At 35.6% G+C, this 20,304-nt stretch overlaps 1 protein-coding gene and 1 long non-coding RNA gene across 2 annotated transcripts in view; one reads left to right on the top strand and one right to left on the bottom strand.

The window, feature by feature from the left end:
- LOC581313 overlaps positions 1–20,304 on the bottom strand; it is a 62,190-nt gene that overhangs the window by 20,704 nt on the left and 21,182 nt on the right. Inside the window, exons 15-16 of the mRNA XM_031000424.1 lie at positions 11,803–11,882; positions 3,057–3,182 (exon numbers count right to left, since the gene is read on the bottom strand). Coding sequence (XP_030856284.1) covers positions 3,057–3,182; positions 11,803–11,882 — 206 coding nt within the window. The remainder of the gene's footprint in view (positions 1–3,056; positions 3,183–11,802; positions 11,883–20,304) is intronic.
- On the top strand, positions 6,461–8,006 carry LOC115930041. Its single transcript, XR_004066805.1, has 2 exons — positions 6,461–7,028; positions 7,474–8,006. It is a non-coding gene; the product is annotated as an uncharacterized LOC115930041 (long non-coding RNA).

Genomic DNA, 20,304 nt, shown 5'->3' with positions numbered 1-20,304 from the left:
GAGGGGACTGAGAGAGGATGCTGAGAGGGGAAACTTTGAAGCCTGGATCACTAAGGATTGACTTGTCATGACTCCAGGCATAGTGTACTTCTTGGAGGTGTCTTGCTAGAAACTCTTGCTTTTATTCCAATTACATTCTCTTTATTTAATGCAGACTGAACATGAATTCTAGTTGTACCCCCTTCACTATCTAATGTAAATAATAGCACAAAGTTGAACACAGATTAAATGCCTGTACGAATGCAAACAGTTTATCATTTAGATGAAGACGATGGCAGTTTAATCTCTCTGAAAATACTTTTAGTAGTTTAAACTAAATTTTAACAACAAGGTTATACAACATTAGAAAATAAGGAAGAAAATATGAAAGTACTATGTACTCAAAATTATTTTTAAATACATAGGCCTAAAAAGTTAAAACATCTGCAGAGGCCTGTAAGCAAGTTGTTCCTGAAAAAGTTAACAAATTAAACAGAAAAACTATCCATCATACATGTACATCATTTGCACAATGTTTTGCTAAATATAGGTTTGAGAAGAACTGAACTGCTATTTTTTTCTAAATCATTTCATGCTAGTAAAGAGCTTCAATCTGAACCACCTGCAAATAATAAGACAGATGCAACTGAATACTCGCTTCTAAGCAGACACAGCACTCTACTCACTCGCAGGTGACAATGCCTGCCTGCCTGCGAGGGCAGCTAGCTCGATCAGCACACTCTCAAAACAATTGCCTACTCCTCAAAATCACAATCAATTGACAATTGGATGTCAGCAAATTTGCATTAACTACTTCCCATCCTCTGTCTGTGTATCTTTTGCTCCTGAGGGGTTGATGCAAGGGGAGGTAGACACATGCAGAATGGTATATTTTGTTTATTGAAATCTGCAGCTGTGCACTTTTAGGAAGTTATTCAAATGAATATAAAGACCAAATGAAGCATGTCACATTTTCGTCATCAGCAAAGTACAAAATTATTTAAATTTCCTTATAGTTACAGCTTTCTCTCTGGTTTGTCATTTGTAAAGCATTATTTTAAAGCATATGCATTAACATAAGTAACTATTATAAGCACAACGATTGCTTGCAGACATGCCTGTCCAATGTTGATGTTGTTTTTGTACTCATTAAATTTTGTTGAATATTAAATAGAAATTATGAAATATGAACTGTAAGTGAAAAGCTAGTACAGTTTATATTGCAGTTATGTGCATTACTGCTGTTTATTCTGAGAAAGCATATCATTATCTGAAATAAAATGTACTAATCACCTATATTAAATTTTCCTGTATGTTCGAGGTTCCATGTCATTACACTACATTAAAAATATTAGCTTCAAATATTACTACTGTAAAGAGAATTTGCATCTTGAAAAACACTCTCAATTATCATAAAAACGATTTCAGAGTAGCCTACCCAACGCACCTGTACTAATTGCTCACTTAAACAGGGCTTGCACAGAACCCGACTTCTGTTCCCTTTTCTTCAAACTCCTTATCCCTTAATAGCCCATAGAATGCTAGGTGAAGTTTTTGAGGTTGATTTGCTACTTCTAGCTTTAAAGGGATTGGGTATCTTTGCCTCAGATTCTAAACAAAATCCTTGATTTAGCTTATGCTGCAATCATAATTATAAACCTTTAGGCCAGTCGAGAATCCCATGACTTTTACAAGCCGATGGCCCGTCTGATTATCAAGCTATGTTTTATTTGAAATTGAAATTTCAAAAACTGTCTCGAAAAAAACCACTACAGTCTCCTGGGAAAAATGAGTATGGTAAAACTGGTCACTCAAAGATGTTTACTTTTTTAGGCACTTCATGATCATTTTGAAGCACAACTTTTTTAGGGCTTCAATATTACACCATATTACATACATTGATAACATGTAGGGCCATGCATCTCAGATTTGTAAAACTGGAAACATTGTTAAACAATGCCTTTAAACAAATAATTTTTGTTTCCGTGAATGGAACACTTTAATCATTAAGAGTCGATATATCCCTGTAGTATAGGCAGACCGAACAATGGCTGAATTCTCCGCGTAATGGATACTCCCCCTCAAATTATGCATTCAATTCATTCCACTTCAATTCATCTATTACTTTTCCATAGTTAATAATTCAATTCTGAGTCGTTATATTTTCATACTACTTGTTATACCTCATTTCTCTCTGCCTTCCCATTTTCACAATTTGACCATCTAATTGTATTTCACTGATTGCATACTCTTACTCTCACATTAATGCCATTCTCTATCTTGTTCACTACATAAATTATGATACTTTAACTGAGAAGTCTTTTCTCTGCATTTTTGTAGATCTCATGTTACATGTAAATGTATCATTTTGCCTGATCTCCTTCTCTTTCCATTAAATAATTTTGCTAATTTTCATTTTTGACCCATCAACTCCACCTTTCTTTTGTCCTCTTTGTAATTTTGTTCAGATTTTGTATCCCAGCCCCCTCTCTCTATCTCTGTTTCTATCTCTATCTCCCTCTCCCTCTGTTCTTCTTTTCACTTACTTTACTGTATTTTCACACTGACTGTTCTTAACCTGTCCATCTTTTATCCATCTATTTCACAGACTTATTTTTCTTTCTGTTCTTTTTATGCACATGAATTCTCTGTTTCCTTTTTTGTTCTATTTTTTCTTAGCAGATGTTGCTGCATTTATTGATAAATCAAATATAAAACATTCAAATAACAATAAAAGTATATAATATAATTGGTTTACATAAAGAGTGACAACTTAATATATACAAATAAAAATGCATAATTGAAAGCTTGAAAGTATGGGAGTAAGTAAAAATAATCAAGATAAATGCAGAGGCCAACTATCATAAGCAAAGACTTCTCTCTGTTATGTCTGTCTGCATGTCTTTAGCTATTTTCTCCTTATTTTTTTTCTCTCTCTCCTTCTCTTTCTTTCTCTCTCTAGCTCCCCCTATTCCTCTTACTCCTCTCTCTCTCTCTCTCTCTCTCTCTTTCACCTCTCTCTCTCTCCCCTCTCTTCTCCTCCTCTTTCTATCTCTTTCTTTCTCTTCTTTTCTTACCTTCATGATGCAGACCTCCTTGACATTGCAGTCAGCTTCGGCATCGAGATCCCCTTCCAGTTTACTTGCCGAGACGTTGCTGCTTAGATTACTAATGTACACTGCACAGCCTCGCAAGCTTTCCACCTGTACATGAACAATCAATAAAACAGCCTTCCTTTGTCAACAATTCTCAAAAATGTTTTTTCAAACATACTTAACATGAGTGATATTCCTCTGTGCTTAAATCATCAATTACATTGTTGTTTTCCCAGAAAGTCTAGATTTATACAGAATATACAGAATAATGAACAGACTACATTTTCAAACCTATCACCTGTAAAGAAATCTTAGATATTGTTGATGAATCTAAACCCAATACTAGTGCTGGTTTTGATGGAATCAATGTTAAAGTGATCAAATGTGTAATAGATTGAATTTCAAAACCTTTATGTGCAATATTTAATCAGTGTCTGCAACAGTGAATATTTCCTGATCTAATAAAAAGAATAGCTAGAGTCACTCCAATCTTTAAAAGTGGTATTTCTGAGATTATGTGAAATTATCGTCCTATTATATTGGAGAAATGTATTAATCATCGTCTTTATGCAATATCATCAGTAATAATCAATATGGTTTCAGAGCGGGATTCTACTTTGTCTGCATGTATGTATGTTATATTCTTTTTAATTGCTTTGGAGAAATAAAATTGAATAGAATTGAATTGGTTTCTATCTGCACTTATGTATGTTTACACAAACATGCTCTCACTTTCTTTGTTTTGTGCAATTTAGATACATGCATCTTCACTTGCTTTATCATCTATTCAAAATGCTAATTAAATTATCTGTATGTTTAAAAACATGGTTTGCTAATTACCTTTGCTTTATTTATTTCTTATGATGGAGGCTTATGATGTTAGCATGTTATCTCCTTTTCATAATTTCAGTAAATAAAAATTCTGTTTTATTTTGTTAACTTATGTTGATAGATAACAAGATATAAAAAATGCTGTAACGTCTATAGTTCTCTTGTAAGAAGATTGTTAAACAAAGGAGAGGTGAAAACTGATTAAGAATCTTGGTCACACATACATGTTCTTTTTGTAACTCCTATCAATCTTGACATAGTGATTATCAAGTACACAGCTTCTTGGAAGTTGCCTCCATCTGAATGAGGAACAGCATCACAATCTATTCCATTTTGTAAACTTTGACCCGTGACCTTTCTGAACATGAGCTTTTATGGTTTCAGAAAAGGAATGAAGGAACATTAGTTTTAAAGTCATGACAGCTTGGCTTTAATGAATAGAAGGTGTCCCAGACTGACTACAAATTAATTCCATTTAAGTCAGTGGGTAGGGCAGTAATCATCAATTTCTATTGCGTTAAAGTGACTCTGTAACATTGCCTCAGATTCTTAAACAAAGTCCTGGATTTAGCTCATGCTGCAATCATAATTATAAACCTTTAGGTCAGTCAGGAATCCCATGACTTTTACTAGCCAAAAACCTGTCTGATAATCACGATATGATTGGAAATCAAAATTTAAAAATTTGTCTTCCTAACGGTTTTTATAACACTACAGTCTATTGGGAGAAGTGAGTACCTGTTATGGTAAAACCGGTCACTCAAAGATCTTTACTTTTTGGAGGCACTTCATGATCATTTTAAAGTGCAATTTTATAGGGCTTCAATCTTACACCATATCACAGGCACTTATAACTTGTAGGGCCATACATTTCAGATTTAACGTTGTTAAACAATGCCTTTAAGTAGGAATTAGAAACATGAGCTTGGAGCTTACTTTCAAGTATGTATAATGTACTTGCCTTCCCATCATTCATGTAAATATAAAGTAGTCAACCAATCAATATCATCTATTGCAAATCGGATTCCTGCCTTTAACTTCAATACATAATTTATTTAGCCTGCCTCTACATGTTAGTTAAATTATATCAGTTCATATCTACCCCAGATATGTGATCAGCAGGCTATTAATGATACATAAAAGAAGGGGGGAGAAAGAGGAGTATGAAGAGGGACCGGAATATATTTTGAATGACTTGAGGGACAGAAAGAGGGATAGAAAGAGAGAGTGGGGAAGGGAGAAAGAGAGAGAGAGTGGGGGACGGAGAGAGAGAGAGAGAGAGTAGGGGTAGGGGGGGAGAGAGAGAGAGAGAGAGGGGAGAGAGAGAGAGAGAGAGGGGAGAGAGAGAGAGAGAGAGAGAGGGGAGGAGAGAGAGGGGAGGAGAGAGAGAGGGAGAGAGAGAGAGAGAGAAAGAGAGAGGGAAAGAGGGAGGAGGAGTATCTCAATAATGAATAGATGCTTTTCATATGCATCTTTTTATATCAACTTGACTTAAGAATATAAAGAGGGGAAATGTAGACATCATATCTGGGTAGTTCTTAGCTAACAGAGATTAAAAATTAGCATTATTCATATATAGTGAGAGGGAGAGGGAGAGAGATAGAGAGAGAAAGAGAGAGAGAGAGAGAGAGAGGGAGAGAGAGAGAGGGAGAGAGAGAGAAAGAGAAAGAGAAATAGAGACACACGAATGCACACCCACGCAGAGTTTGAACTCGTACACAGAAGAAAAGGTTGGAGATAGAAGGAGACTGTTATCTTTACGCAGTTACAAGCAAGGACAGCTTCTGGGATGGTAAATGAATTACTCCTCTCAAATTCCTTTCTTAAATAGGCCCCCTGTCTCTAGATAATTAATCATAACAACACTTCATTGGATTACCTTACCCTCCTGATAACAATTAACCCAACAAAACATTATACTTAGGAGAGTCATACATTTCCTATATCATCAGAATTATGCCAAGACAATCAATCAGGGAGAAATCAATCGATATTGAGTTCCGGTTACAATCTCTTCAAAGGGTTTACCAGCGGTGCTCTGCACTTGCCCAATTGAATTTGCTACTCCAAAGAACATATTTTGATATGCCTATAAAGGCTTTGCTACAATAAATTCATGTATTAAAACTATTTCCTGTTTGGTCTAGCACATTTGCATTAAATCTTCTATTACAATTGTTTGCTTAAAATGAGAGGACCTGTTGTCATCGCCCATCAGATTAAAGGAACTATTCAACATTGTAAAGTACAAAATTGAAGTAGTTTAATTTGTGCAATGACTCTCTGTTGAAATATTTGAAAGATGCATTCCATATTTCACATAAAATGATGAGTTTGAATTTGAGCTTCAATGTAAGATACAGTTCAAGCTTTTTTTTTCCTGTATGAACCTTGCAAAATTATGATAATTATCTTTAGCCAATCCATCTTTATGAGAGATATAATATTTCTAGCAAACAGATCCTATATAGATCACAGAGCTTTTTATTTTCTACATTGGCTAAAACTACAAGACATAGTTGCATTTAATAATTTCAAACAAATTCAATGTAGTGTCTGTCACAATGTGACTGGGATTTCTTTTTTAGACAGAGAATGTAATGGACAGGTGTTAGATGAATAGATGTTGTTGGTAGCAATTTACCAGGTCAACTAACTTGGATTTACTAGGTCAACTAACTTGGGTCTCTAGTAGAGCAGGTGTCTGTCTTTGTCTGTGTGTGGGGAAAGGATGAGGAGAATGTTAATAGGAAAGTTTTGTATAGAGGATTCAGTAAAAGGAATTTGGATGGACAGTTTTGGCATGAGAGGAATACAAAGAATGTTAAAGAGGTTACTATTGAGAGAGCCAACGTGGATTAGAGATTTAGGGTAGTTTAATCAGATTGCACATGAGATCTCGAGAGGAGCAGACCTTTCAGAATTTGGTCTGACTTTGGGGAGTGAATGAGGGGTGTTGGCCACAAAGGTAAAAGTTACAGCCACAGGCTATAAGCATGCTGTTGCTGGCATAGACTTTCCCTATACTATGGGACCAGGCAAGAACCAGGCAGCACAGGCCGACGTGGTAGAAGCCTCATCAGCCCTCGCCTCAACTTGAATCATCATTTGAACATCTGAACTGTAAGTTACAGAAATAAATGTATTACCTTATGTGTAATTATCTGGAAGGAAGGTTAATTTCATACATTTCATAAAGAGAAAGATATTTTCTATGTACTACGAGATAATGGATTTTTGTGTTGTATCTTGCTTGTTGAATAAGGAAGACTTAACCTTGATTATTTTGTTTGCTTAGAATATATGAGGTTTAAGAAATTGTATTGCACTGAAAAGTTATACATGTATAACTATATGTAAAGACATAGGTGTTATTCTATAATTTCTAGGTGAAAGATACCGTACATGGTCAGTTATAAATGTCGCCTATTTTAGTGGTTTATGTCAGTGAAGCTAAGCTCTAGAGATTGTAAATGATTGTTGTAAATTGTTAGGATTTACATCGCTATAGCTATCGTGTTTATTTTTGTAGATGGTTGGCTATTTGGTTTCCATTTAATTCTTTTAGGGACAAGCTGGGCTCGTAGCCATAACCCTAGGCACCATCAGTGAATGGACATGTGTTCGTAGTCGACAAGCTCAGGCAACCTACTCGCGTCAAGTCGTTGAGTCAACGCCCAGTGCTGTCGTACACCGGTCAGGCTTAGCAGGTCATGCATCATATCGCACCGGGTTACTACATACACCAGAGTATTTCGTTCCGCCTATTCAGAAACAGGAAGAGGTGGTATTTACGAACTCTAAATCGGGACTCTCTAACCCACAACAGTATACTTTTTATATAAAGACCGGGCTAGAGTCGGTGGGTGATTACCTGTATGTTATACCTCGAAGGATGACCTGGTCAATGGGTAATCTATTTTCCTTTGGAAATGTGAAGTACTTTGTGACATAATTGAGTACCGATAAGACGACATAAACAGTGATAGGATATACTCCTATCTCAGTTCATAGTGATTCTGAATCATTTTATATTTGTCAATTATTTGCATGTCTAATTATATTGAGCCGATGGCTCTTAAATAAACTGTTTGTACCCTATATTTTTACTCTTGAAATTGCTTGATTTTCTTGTGATACATACTCATTTCATCAGAACCTAATTTATCGTCAGACCATAATAATTTTCAGTATTTAAATCTGACAGTGTCATTGTCAACCTTCATGTCACAACCTACTTTCTGCAGGCAAAACATGAACTAACATTGTTGAATTTCAAGAGAAACAATGAGGCCGCATTACCTTATATTTCAGTAGAGATTGATTTAAAAGTCAAATCTCATGTTGATTTTTAGTGATACAGAGCACCATTCCTTCCCAATCACATTGTTGCTGTTTTAGTTCTTTTTTTCTTTTTTTTGTGTGTCTTTGTTAACATTCCACCTTTATTGTTTACATGTAAAGCTCAAAATATTGAAATAGAAAGGACTACGAAGCAGTAGAAAGAGTCTACATGGATATTTTGTCCCTAGCAACCTGCAGTGGTGCTCCTTCAATATCCACTTCTGTGTATGTATGAATATTTTATGAGAGAATTCTAATCAAGTTATCCTTCAATTACTTGTTTTCCCATTAAATATTTAAATCAAGGCTCTAATACCAAACAGATTTGTTTTCTTCAATATTTTGTTATTGCATATGTTGCCAATTGATGTAATAGTCACATATATGTTACCATTCCATCATGCATTCCATGCAGGGAGGGGACTGAGAGAGGATGCTGAGAGGGGAAACTTCGAAGCCTGGATCACTAAGGATTGACTTGTCATGACTCCAGGCATAGTGCACTTCTTGGAGGTGTCTCACTAGAAACTCTTGCTTTTATTCCAATTACATTCTCTTTATTAAACGCAGGCGGAACATTAATTCTTGTAGCACCCCTTCACTATCTATTGTAAACAATCACATGGAGTTGAACACAGACTATTAATGCCTGTATTCATGCAAACAATTTCTAATTTTGATCAAGATGATGGCACAGTTTTATCTCTCTGAAAATATTTTGAGTATTTTAAATTATTGTAACACCAATATATGTCAAAGCATGTTTTAAATTCATGAATTTAATGTAAATGAATATTTGCGATATGAATTTGATGCTACACTGCAATGAATTAGATTAGAAATACACACACTAGTTCAGTTTAGGATATATTGTAAATGCAGGTAAATTGACCCTTCCTTACTGAATGTCAAATACATGTAGATGATTTGCATCTTTATTTCCTGGCTTACAGTAAGCCAACAAAGCTAGCGCAAAGTAAATTTGTCCATTACTATGAAACTTACACTATTTTATTTCCAGAATAAAAGCTCAAGAGCTCGTATCCTTTGAGAGGCCAGAGATAAGCATGCTCAAGTATGAAATAATTCAGGGTCTTTGCATTGATGATCTAAAATCTTCAAGTTCTTCTTGCCTATTATTGGAAAGGATTTGAAACCTTATACAGAGACACGCTCTGTTTGCGCAGTGAATATAAATGTCTTTAAACAGAATCTTGATTTAATTTGTTGTCTTTGAATATACTGAAGGGAGGATCATGGGAAAGATGGTGGGTGGGTGGGTGGATTGGGAGGAGGATAAGAATTGGTAGCTGTAGCCCTATCCCACACCTTTTGATCTGGTGAGAACCGATCAGATCTAACACTAGAATTAAATAGATGTTTACTCAATGTTTCATTCATAGGCATATTTATTGAAATGCCACTAACTATTTAAGTCACATATTCTCATCTTTGTTATTTCCATTATCATGCTATCATTCATATGTCATGGTGTTATGCATGTTATTTCATCTCTCCTGTTATTTTTATGTTTAGGCCCTATTCAAAAATCATGATTACTTGCTTTACATTAATCATCATGACTTGATGAACAGTAGTATCCTTTGCTGAATGTTAGTTTAAACATGGATAAAATCAATTCAATTCAATCCAATTTCTGTCCTATAAAGATCCAACTTATTCTCTAACGCAACGCAGAACCCTTCAGCAGTAATCAGCACTAAGAGAAGAGATCAATACGTCAGTAGCATTGGAGTTTCATTACCTTATTATCAAAACAAACGCTCACCCGTCTTAATCTTATACCAGCCTAATTGAGTTGTGCTAATTGATCAAATGTTGTGCTACAAGTTGAGACTATAGATCCTAGTATTGTCATTATGTTCATTTTCTATCTCTCTCTCACTCTCTCTGTCTTCCCCCTTCCTTCCTCCGCTCACTTTTTCATCTCTCCTTCTCTCTTGTTCTCTCCCTTCTATCATACAATCTTTCAAATCAACTCTCCCTAACTCACTACTTTTTCTCTTTCATTTTTATCCTATTATTCTTTCATTCAGTTTAATATAATTCTATAAATGTATATTTTTTTCAGTTACGGAATTACATCTTTCCTCTAATTCAGAAAGTACATGTATTGTGTATTGTGCATCAATGGCCACTTTATAAATAATATTGTAAATGTCTATGAGAACATTGCTATTGAAAATATGTTAAAATTATCACAGAGTTTAAAACAAATATATAATCTGACTACACAAGCATAAAGGCAATAGATGGATTGTAAACGTGTAAAATGGAAGTTTGATAATATTGGAACCTTTGAAAGACAACTACATGTTAATATCTTGCAAAATAAACTACTTGGTATTCCAAAGGACTTTGTCAGGTAAAAGACAAAGAGACCAACAAATTTAATTTTTTTTTTAATTTGAAAGGAGAGAGAAGTGACAAATGGACAATTTCTTACCAGAAAATGCCCTAATAATAAAGTGGAGAGAGCAGAATTAAAATATCTAAGAGGATGGCTTGATTTCATTTACAACTGAAGTAAATAACAGTCCTGGGCCCCGTCTTACAAAGAGTTGCGATTGATCCAAATCAATCGCAAGTCCTTCAAACAATCGCAAGTTTGCAATCTCCTATCTCTTATGTACATGGTTGCGATTCATATCAATTGCAACTCTTTGTAAGATGGGGCCCAGAAATTTAGATAACGAAAAACAAAAAACAACAACAAACGTACAAAAAAACAACAACAAAATCCCTGTGCGCCTACTTGAACAATGTACCAATGAAATATCTGAGGGAAGATTAGAGCTCAAGAGCTTATATCATGACATATTTTTGTCTTACAAATAGCCGGAGGAATTAACTTAAGTATTCCAAAAGAATGCACTGATGCATAAAACAGATAATTCTAATACAGGGGAATAGATATGATAGACATATAACATTGATTTGAAAAAGCATAAACAAGTCTGAAATTCCAACATGAACCATTGTCATGAGATTCAAGACAATATAGTCAAAATTTGGGACTAAATTCTGACAATTACTGCCTGAAGCACATTCATTGAATGATAACAGATGTTTTTTAATGTCAATTGAGTCAAAAGATACATTTCAATATCTATTTAATTCATGAATACACCTATATGTATGTGATTAATACAAAAAGTTCTGTAAAGTTGTTGTGGAACACCTGATTTTTCAAGACATTACAGTGTTTAGTGTTAATTTATGTATTTTTTTCATCACTAATACTGTGTTTTACTTTACAACAGTGACAACATATCCCCCTATTCTTTATAATAAAAATAGGGTCAATCAATAGTTTCCTAATATTCTGTAAAAAAAAACTCTCTACTGCTATCTGGGTTTAGGGTAGATCGATGCACAGATAGTTAGTCTGATCAATAAATGGCTCATTGAAGACACTTTAAGTTAAGATTAAGAAATGTAGCACACATTTTGTGTCAGGGGACATGCAATATTGGATGATGTGCTGGGCAGTATTTCTTTAAATATTTCCCACTGTGGATGTGATAAATACCTTAAGCCATGATGGGACAGTAGAATCCTTCCTGATGCCAATGATCGCTTCCCAGGAGGCCGCCGATAGTTCGGGTTGACCTGTGGATAAAAACCCCAAATCAAGATATGAATAATGCAGAGAATACAATATCCATATACTTCATCACAGAACCAATCTCAGTCACGGAGGACATAAATCTAACTCAACCTCCCCTTTGGATGGCCTTTTCATGTCATTGCCATCTCATCATTAAATTCCTACTATCTTTACCTTTTTTCTTCATGCCATTCTTACGATCTCTCCTTTTCTCTCCATCTATTCAAAACCTTGTTCATTTCCTTATTTTTTCATTTCTTTCTTCCATGTTTTTATCGTGTGTGTGCGTGCATGCGCGCTTTCTCTCTCTCTCTCTCTCTTCTATTTCTCTCTTTTCACTTATTTCAGTTTATTGAGAGAAAATTCTTTGTAAAAACAGTCCAAAGACTGATACATACAAATATTACATGGTTGCATTGTTCAAATTTATATAAAAGAATAATAAATTCACACAAATTGACAAGGAACTAAAAATTGAGGTGTAGATATGAAGAAGAATTGATTGTTCTCAAAAATAGTGCCCTAAAAATCAATGATAAACATAAATAAATGATACACAATTCTGTCTCGGTAATAATGCTAAATAATTATGATTCCATGATGTCACTTGAGTGATAAAGGGCGTGTTTATTGGGTCTTGCCACTAGCGTACCCCACTATCATACCCCACTATCGAACCCCACTATACAATAGTGATTTGCAGGATGTCGTGTTTATCGTCTCTTCACGATTCAAAATAAAGGCCTTGTGTCTGCGCAGCTGTTTTGACCCGGGAAGCAGACAGTTTCTCGGAGGTCAACTACACACACATGCTTGTACACAACACATGGCGCGCTAGCCTCCGAACCGGACAGTAACCTGGGTGGTTTGATTTGTATGTGGGGTTCAAAACTGTATGTCGTATTCAAAACACACCTTTTTGCGTCTTTAGATATGCCCATATCTAAAGCAGAGCTGCCAACCTCCAGAACAGAAAATCAGTAATCACAAGGCTCAAAATCAGTAATTTGGGGTATAAATCAGTAATTTCTTATGCGGCGCTATGAATCTAAAAAAACGACACGCCAACACTGCGCGGACGCATGATTATCTGAAATTTTTGGTGATTTTACTCACACAAAGATGTTAAGTATTGAATTTCAGGTCATCACAACACAGTTTATCATGAAAAATGGCTCCTATTCACAGCACTCGCTACGATAAATCATATTTAATTCATTAAAAAAAAAAAAAAAAAAAAAAAAAAAAAAAAAAAAAAAAATCTTTTTTTTTTTTTTTTTTTAAATCCGTAATTTGAGACAACATTCCGTAATGGTCGTTAATTTCCGTACCAATTACGGGAAATCCGTACTAGTTGGCAGCTCTGCTAAAGACCTTTAAAAAAGGATTTGCGTTTATCACCTTCTAAATTTGCCTGAAAGGCGTTTGAGAAACCTGATTCTAGCCAAAAATTTGGTCAATAAATGCAGCCAATGACTTAACAATTCAAATAAGTGCTTCTGACCCATAGGAAATATATTATGTATCCAGTCCACCACATGCCAAAGGTATTTGCCCTATTTTATCATTCACAATGGCTGTCTGATTACCTAATAGGAACACACCTTAAATAGCAAAGCCCTATACCCCTTCAGAGTAAAATATGTAAGAAAATACTGAGAATCCTAAACAAGTATTACAACCACATCAACTGAGGTATGAGATCTTTCCCTTCAAAGTATGATTCGTTGATCAATCCCAACAGCAATCAACAAGTACAAAACCCCATCAACTGGAGCATTAGATCTCCTAGCCCCTCCCCCTCTAAACGACCTTCAAAGTAAGAATCTGTGAGCAATTTTAAAGACCTTCAAAAACTATCAAAACCCCAACAACTGGGGCATGGAATCTTTCCCCAAACTCCTTCAAATAATAATATTAGGGCAATTTTAAACCCTAATCAACTGGGGCATTGGATCTTTCCCTTCAAAGTGAGATTCAAAGAGCAATCCTACAAACCCTCAAATCGTATCAAGACTCCTAATGACTGGGGCATTGGATCCCCCTTCAAAATAAGATCCAAGAAGAAATCCCAAAGACCCTCAGTAGGTAGCGAAACCACATTCAATGGGGCATTGCATCCCCTATAAAAACCAAGATTCTGAGATCAATCTCAAGACCATCGTGAAGTATCGAAACCCCTATTGAATGGAGTATTGGTACTCCCCCTGAAGCACCTCCCCAACTCAAAGGCCCTCAACAAGTATCAAAGCCCCTATCAACTGGGACATTGGATCTCCCCCCTCCCCTCCCCCCTAAAAAAAGTAAAATTCACCAAGTCCCTAAGACACTCAACAAGTATCTAAAGCCCCATCGACTGGAGTAATGGAACGCCTCCCAACCCCCTCCATCCAGTGACGGTAATGGGACAATATGCATGCAGAGCACGGCAGCCCCCATATCTATAACCATGTGGGTTTTATGGACTGCTCTGGATATATCACTCCCCGTCCAGAGGTATCTCTCAGATCTGTGAGGTGAATACTAGATCTTCTTGCCAAGGATTAGTGAAATACACAGGAGAGATTCGGGACATTCAGTCAAGAGTGCAAAGAAGATTGAGGAAGTGGAGAGAGAGAGAGAAAGAGAGAGAGAGAGAGAGAGAGAGAGAGAGTGGGAGTGAGGAGGAAAGAGAGGACAGAAAGAGAGAGAGAGAGAGGAAAATAATATAGGGAGAATGACCAATATAGAACGCGAAATAAAATGAAAGAATTGGACAGAGATTACGATAAATTTTATTTCCCAAGATATGGGAAGATGAAATAAAAGGTTCAAACAAAATTGAATTGTCCCATAAGAGGAACAATCATACACTTTTTACTCTCTCTCTCTCTCTCTTTCTCTCCCTCCCTCCCTCCCTCTCTCCCTCCCTTCTGCGTCTGCATGAAATTGATTGGAAAACATTGTTTAATGAACAACAAAAGAGCCCATAAAGCAAGCAGAAATAGTTTCATTCCCTTCCAATACTCAATTTGGAGGTTCATATCTATTGCTGATGAATATACTTTATGTCAATGGAGAGCTGGATGAACGTAGAAAACAAATATAAAGGAATTCAAAATATTTTTTGAAAGCAAATTAAAACCTCATTTTTCGCACCCCTCCAAATTATGGGTTAACCGGGGTCAAATATACGGCATTTAAGGTGACGATACAACATGTGGACCTGATTGATGCACCTACTGTATATAGCTGAGGCAATGAGCCGAGCTTAATTAATGCAAAGTCATTGTGAATATGCGTACTCAACAGAACATGACATCATCAAGTCGATAGCTGGTTTTTAGGTCGACAACTTCTGATTTTTAAAGCTTTGAGATTTAGAGTTTTCAGAGAGCTGTTACTCCTCTGACAGACACTAAAATAACATATAATTGATATTATTGAAATTTATGGCTCATAAGCTTTCTGTTGATATATATTGTAATTCATCTATTTCAGTGTGACTTCCGGCAGGATCTGTGTCCAACTCAGATCTCGATAGCACATGTGTGAGAGATACACTGGCTAGTCTACTGATTGGAAAAGGCACCTGTCCGGTAGGCACAATGATTCTATTTCATCTGATCACAGCCAGAAGGACATTAACTCAAATACTTTGATACAGCCTTAACACCCATCTGGCTCTCAATAGCCGATTTCATCCTTGTTCTGACTGATGGACTTATATGGAACAGAGAGAGAGAGAGATAGGTGCCTCTTTTTCTAATTAGTCTTCAGGCCGCTAGAAGAGTTTACATTCTAAATGTAAGTACAATGAAGTCTGGCTCAATCACTTGTAGTTTTAATACATGAATACAAAAGAAAGTAACATGTAATATGTTGTAGCAGAGCTGAAAATTAAGTTCCTTAAAAAAAAAGTTTGGTGTGAAATATTGCAGGATTATTGGTAGGGGGTGGCGGTGAGGATAAGAGGGTGACATCCCTTCTCATATATTTTTTTGACAGGCAATCCATAATCACTCATTGTCACAATTGGAATGTTTTCATTCAGACATCTAAACTGAATAGAGTAAGGACCCTTTATCATACTGACTCAATCCCTGTAGGCAAATTTAAAAATCTGAGGACTTCTTGCTTGAATTATAGAAAAAAAATCAGTAACTTGAGAGTAAACCCAAATAAATTGTTCCTCTGATGCCCCTTGACGGGCTCTCATTCCATTCAATACACTCCTGTCAGGAATTTTGTTTTGAATCTAAGAACCTCCTTCTTTTGCAGGGTTTGCTGAACATGTTAGAGCAACAACCATGAAGAGCACCTATTTCATGTGTCAATCGCATGTTTGCATTAATAATAAACGTCAGACTAACCCTCAAGCTTCCACAAGTTTCACTCCATAGAATATGGACAATAAAATCTTGAATCTTGAATTAGTACAATGTATGTCCATGTTCACTCATGTACGAGTACATTCACACAAACTCATTTACATGTACTGAAGAGGTGTCAAAGTCAAGTGGTTTGAGCACTTGACTGGAGAGGTAAAGGATGAAGGTTCAAACCTTGGCGTGTCAGGTACGTGTTTGTCTTTATCTTCAACGCCTCTATCCACCCAGGGGGGTGTTTCACAAAGATCCTAAGTTGAACTTATTTCTAAGTTGGACTTAACAATTATGGAAAGCCGTTAGCACCTTTGAAAATATTTTTCTAAAATTATTTTAAAAGGCATAAAATATTGATTCAAATCATTCATATTTTCAATTATCATGGGAAATTTCATGTTCTTGATGTGAAATTTATAAAAATTCTAAAATACTTGAATTTTCACTGTTGAATATATTTTATTTTAAGGCTACAAATGGCTCTCCATAATTTGTAAATCCAACTTAGAGATAAGTTGAACTTAGGATCTTTGTGAAACACCCCCCAGGTGTTCTGAGGTGTATGAGATGTGAACATGATTTGTGTTTGACTACTGTATATACACTGTATGCCCATCTCTACAAGGCAACTGGCCGAAATGCTACTTGTTGGAATGGAAATTGTGCACAGTATAAGTTAAAAAAGCAATTGAATCCAATGACCCTTTTAATAAATATAAAACTTGTGCTTAGAGGCTTAGTATTTAGTAGGATACTAATGCAAATGTTGGTTTTGCTGTTGCTGTTATTATTATTACTGATGTTATAATTAGTAGTAGTATTACTCCTACTACTCCTCCTTCAGGGTGAAATTCCATTATAGAAGATTATAAGTCATAGAATCCTCTTTCTGCTCCTACTACTACTACTACTACTACTACTACTACTACTACTACTACTACTACTACTTGTCATCATTATCATCATTAATTATTATTACTTAACACTAATCCAAACTTAGTTGCACACCTGTAAATCCATGTCCCCCATTCTGTGAAGAGAAGATTTGCCAAAGGACCATTCCCTATACCCTGTATGATTCATCAATAAAAATAAACTTACACTTCAATTTCATAACCTAATTCAAGATTAAATTGAAATTGATTGATTCACTAAAAAGTAATCCTAATATATGTCAGGGACTAAGATTTTCTCATACCACCTGTTGGGAGCAAGAAAGGTATCCCTCTACATAGAGTAAACCCCTTCTTTTTTTCAACAAAAAAATAATGATTACATTTAATCTTGAAGATTTCCCAAACTTCCAAGTTTCTCTTCAGCAAAAGTCCATAATAGAATATCATATGTTCTAGAATCCTAAAGGTCACATGAATATTTATTCACGCTCAAAGTTAGACATCTTAAATCTCAAAGGATAAATATGATTATCCTAATTTTGTACTTAGCATTTCATTACAATCCTCTTAGAAATGAATTTAGACCATTTTTTAAATCCTCAAAATGTCATTTTACTGATGCGTTAAAGGAATGAATAAAATCTTTTTTCAAGCGCTAAGTCCAAAACATCTACCCACTACACAAATTGAAAATGGGTGTTTTAATAAGAATATCAGTGTATGAATTTCAATCTACCGGTAAGCATATCAAGGGCTCTTATAGCGCAGTAGAATATATACTTAATGTTGGAGAGTTTCTGCGCTCTATAAATGTATTATTATTATTTTTATTATAATAAATTACAAAATGGTCTCTTTTCAATAATTCACTTTCAGCTTTAAATCTTTATAGTGATGCTTCCATGATGATAACATCCTTTTTTGTGATAGGCTACATTATTTCAAATGAAATGGAAAAGGGTAATTTACAAAGCATAATATGATAAGGTATTAAAGACCAGTATTGGAAACGCCCCAATTTCAAAAAAATGAAATGGAAGCTCTTATTACCAATCATGTGAAAGAATATGTTTTGAATATTACATGAGGATAAAAATTTTGATGGGAAACCGCCTAATAATTGATATATTTGGTAAATTAGTATATCTATAAACTGTTGAGAGATACAAATACATGTGTTGCTCACGTGTGTGTAGTCCCATATACATCTTTCTGTGTACAGTGCTTCTAACTTCATGAAGACTTGGCCAAATTTCTTATAATTTTGATGATTCCAGAACCTTGCAGTACTGATGATCAACCTTTTCTGATCGATTTCACAACGTTTCTTTCACTAAGCAATTACATGACCATAACTGGTCTTAAGCTTTAAGCCTCATTCACAAATGCCATTACAAACTGCTAGGAACGCCGTAGGAACGATTTTCAGACAATGAAAATGGAAAAACAGGGAGATTTGTACGAGCGCATCAATTGTACGAACCTTTGTGACCTTAGCTTTAATGAAAATCATTTATAAAATTTGAAGAACAAAAGACTACAATCTACATTTTAATTGTTGGAGCATTGGCTTTGTCGTATGTTTTCATACATATCATTAAATGATTCAATACAAATACATTTCAGCATTTCCTGATTAGGAAAAGATATTAAAAGTAATGTACTGTACACACAGAACTGATTGTTCGGATGTGTAGATGTCTAGATGTTGATTTTGAACACCAAGTTTTGATAGTATGCATGAATAAGATTCTGCAATGGGCTAAATATAAATGATTACCTGGGTGGGCTGTAGAACACATCCTCCTTGCAAAAACTGCTCTAACTGCAGTAATTTCCTACCCTACATGTACCTGAAATCCTAACGTTAAGCCTGATGATCCCTAAGCTATATCTCATGCTTACCCTAAACCTAAACCAATCCTATACTCTCCACAAAAGTAGCATGATGTGGGGGCCAGGTATGAAGGGGGCACCAGTGTCATGGGGGGGGGGTGCACTGCTCTTACCCAGTGAAATGCCCATCAATTCAGGGGGGAGGGTGTGGAAGGCGGGTCATATCATCTTCTTGTCATATTCTATACAAATTTTTGTATTTTATATTTTTGACATTTAATCGAGATGCCATCTCTGTAGATACGCCCTGCTCATCTCAATTAAAAAGTTGGTATTTGTTTTGTACTTTCAGTCTTTCAAAACTGTCCCTTTTATCTTCACAACAAACGGATAGAGACTGAAATACTAGAAACACGTTCACCATTTGGAAATGTAGAATGCTGAAAACCTTTAAATAGCAGTGCATACAATTTTACATGTACATACTATCCGAATTTCCACTCAATTGAAGGGGTGCGAGCCTCTTGCAGCCCCCTCCCCTGATCTCCCACCCTTTTGGATCCATCACTGTGCTTACGATCTAGACAATTTCATCATCCTTTTTGTAAAATAAGGGGAGGGGGTGGATACCACTAGGCTTTCATAAATACTGCAAGATGTAAATGTAGGGGACCTAATAGCTACATGTAGTGTGGACCACCTATATGAGTGTGTTCATATCTACTGAAGCTAACATTAAAGTTTGTCTCTTCTGTGTCTAGTGGCGGAGCTGTGGATTCTACAGTCAAGAGCACAAGCTTGCTTTTTTCTTTTACTCCTTCCAAAAACCTGACAAGTCCTACCCCCCTCCAACACACACACCCACACACACACACACACACTTCTTCTTAATGACAGGTATGACAGATTTGGGTTTTGCCCATTTGCCTCCTGGATCTGCTAATGTTTATATTTCCTGGCCGTCCCACTTAAAATTCACAATGAGCTTTTTTGAATACTTCCTTCCATGTACATGCCAATGATTTTAGATATTGTTAGTGCTTTCTCATTAAAAAAACATATCTGTTTTAGGTATGCAATGTACATTTTTATTACAAGTAATTATTTTTCGCAACTAATGTGCTCATGATTACTCTCAACAATCAGAATCAGAGTGACTGCACGGCATATAAATGAGAGAGTGACATCAGGATGTGCATGTTGATTTTCATATAACTCTTAAAATCCAAGCACATAGCCAATGTTTGCTTTGGAATCTACTTTTAATAAGGGGTGTATTGTTTTTATGATGGAGTAATTTCTTAAAAGGAAAAGAGTGTTATCGTATT

This window comes from Strongylocentrotus purpuratus, unplaced genomic scaffold (genome assembly GCF_000002235.5).
Source record: "Strongylocentrotus purpuratus isolate Spur 01 unplaced genomic scaffold, Spur_5.0 spur5_scaffold_6, whole genome shotgun sequence".
Lineage (NCBI taxonomy): Eukaryota > Metazoa > Echinodermata > Echinoidea > Camarodonta > Strongylocentrotidae > Strongylocentrotus > Strongylocentrotus purpuratus.
Note: the sequence above shows the minus strand (reverse complement) of the source record. Positions and strands in the feature narration are given on the sequence as shown.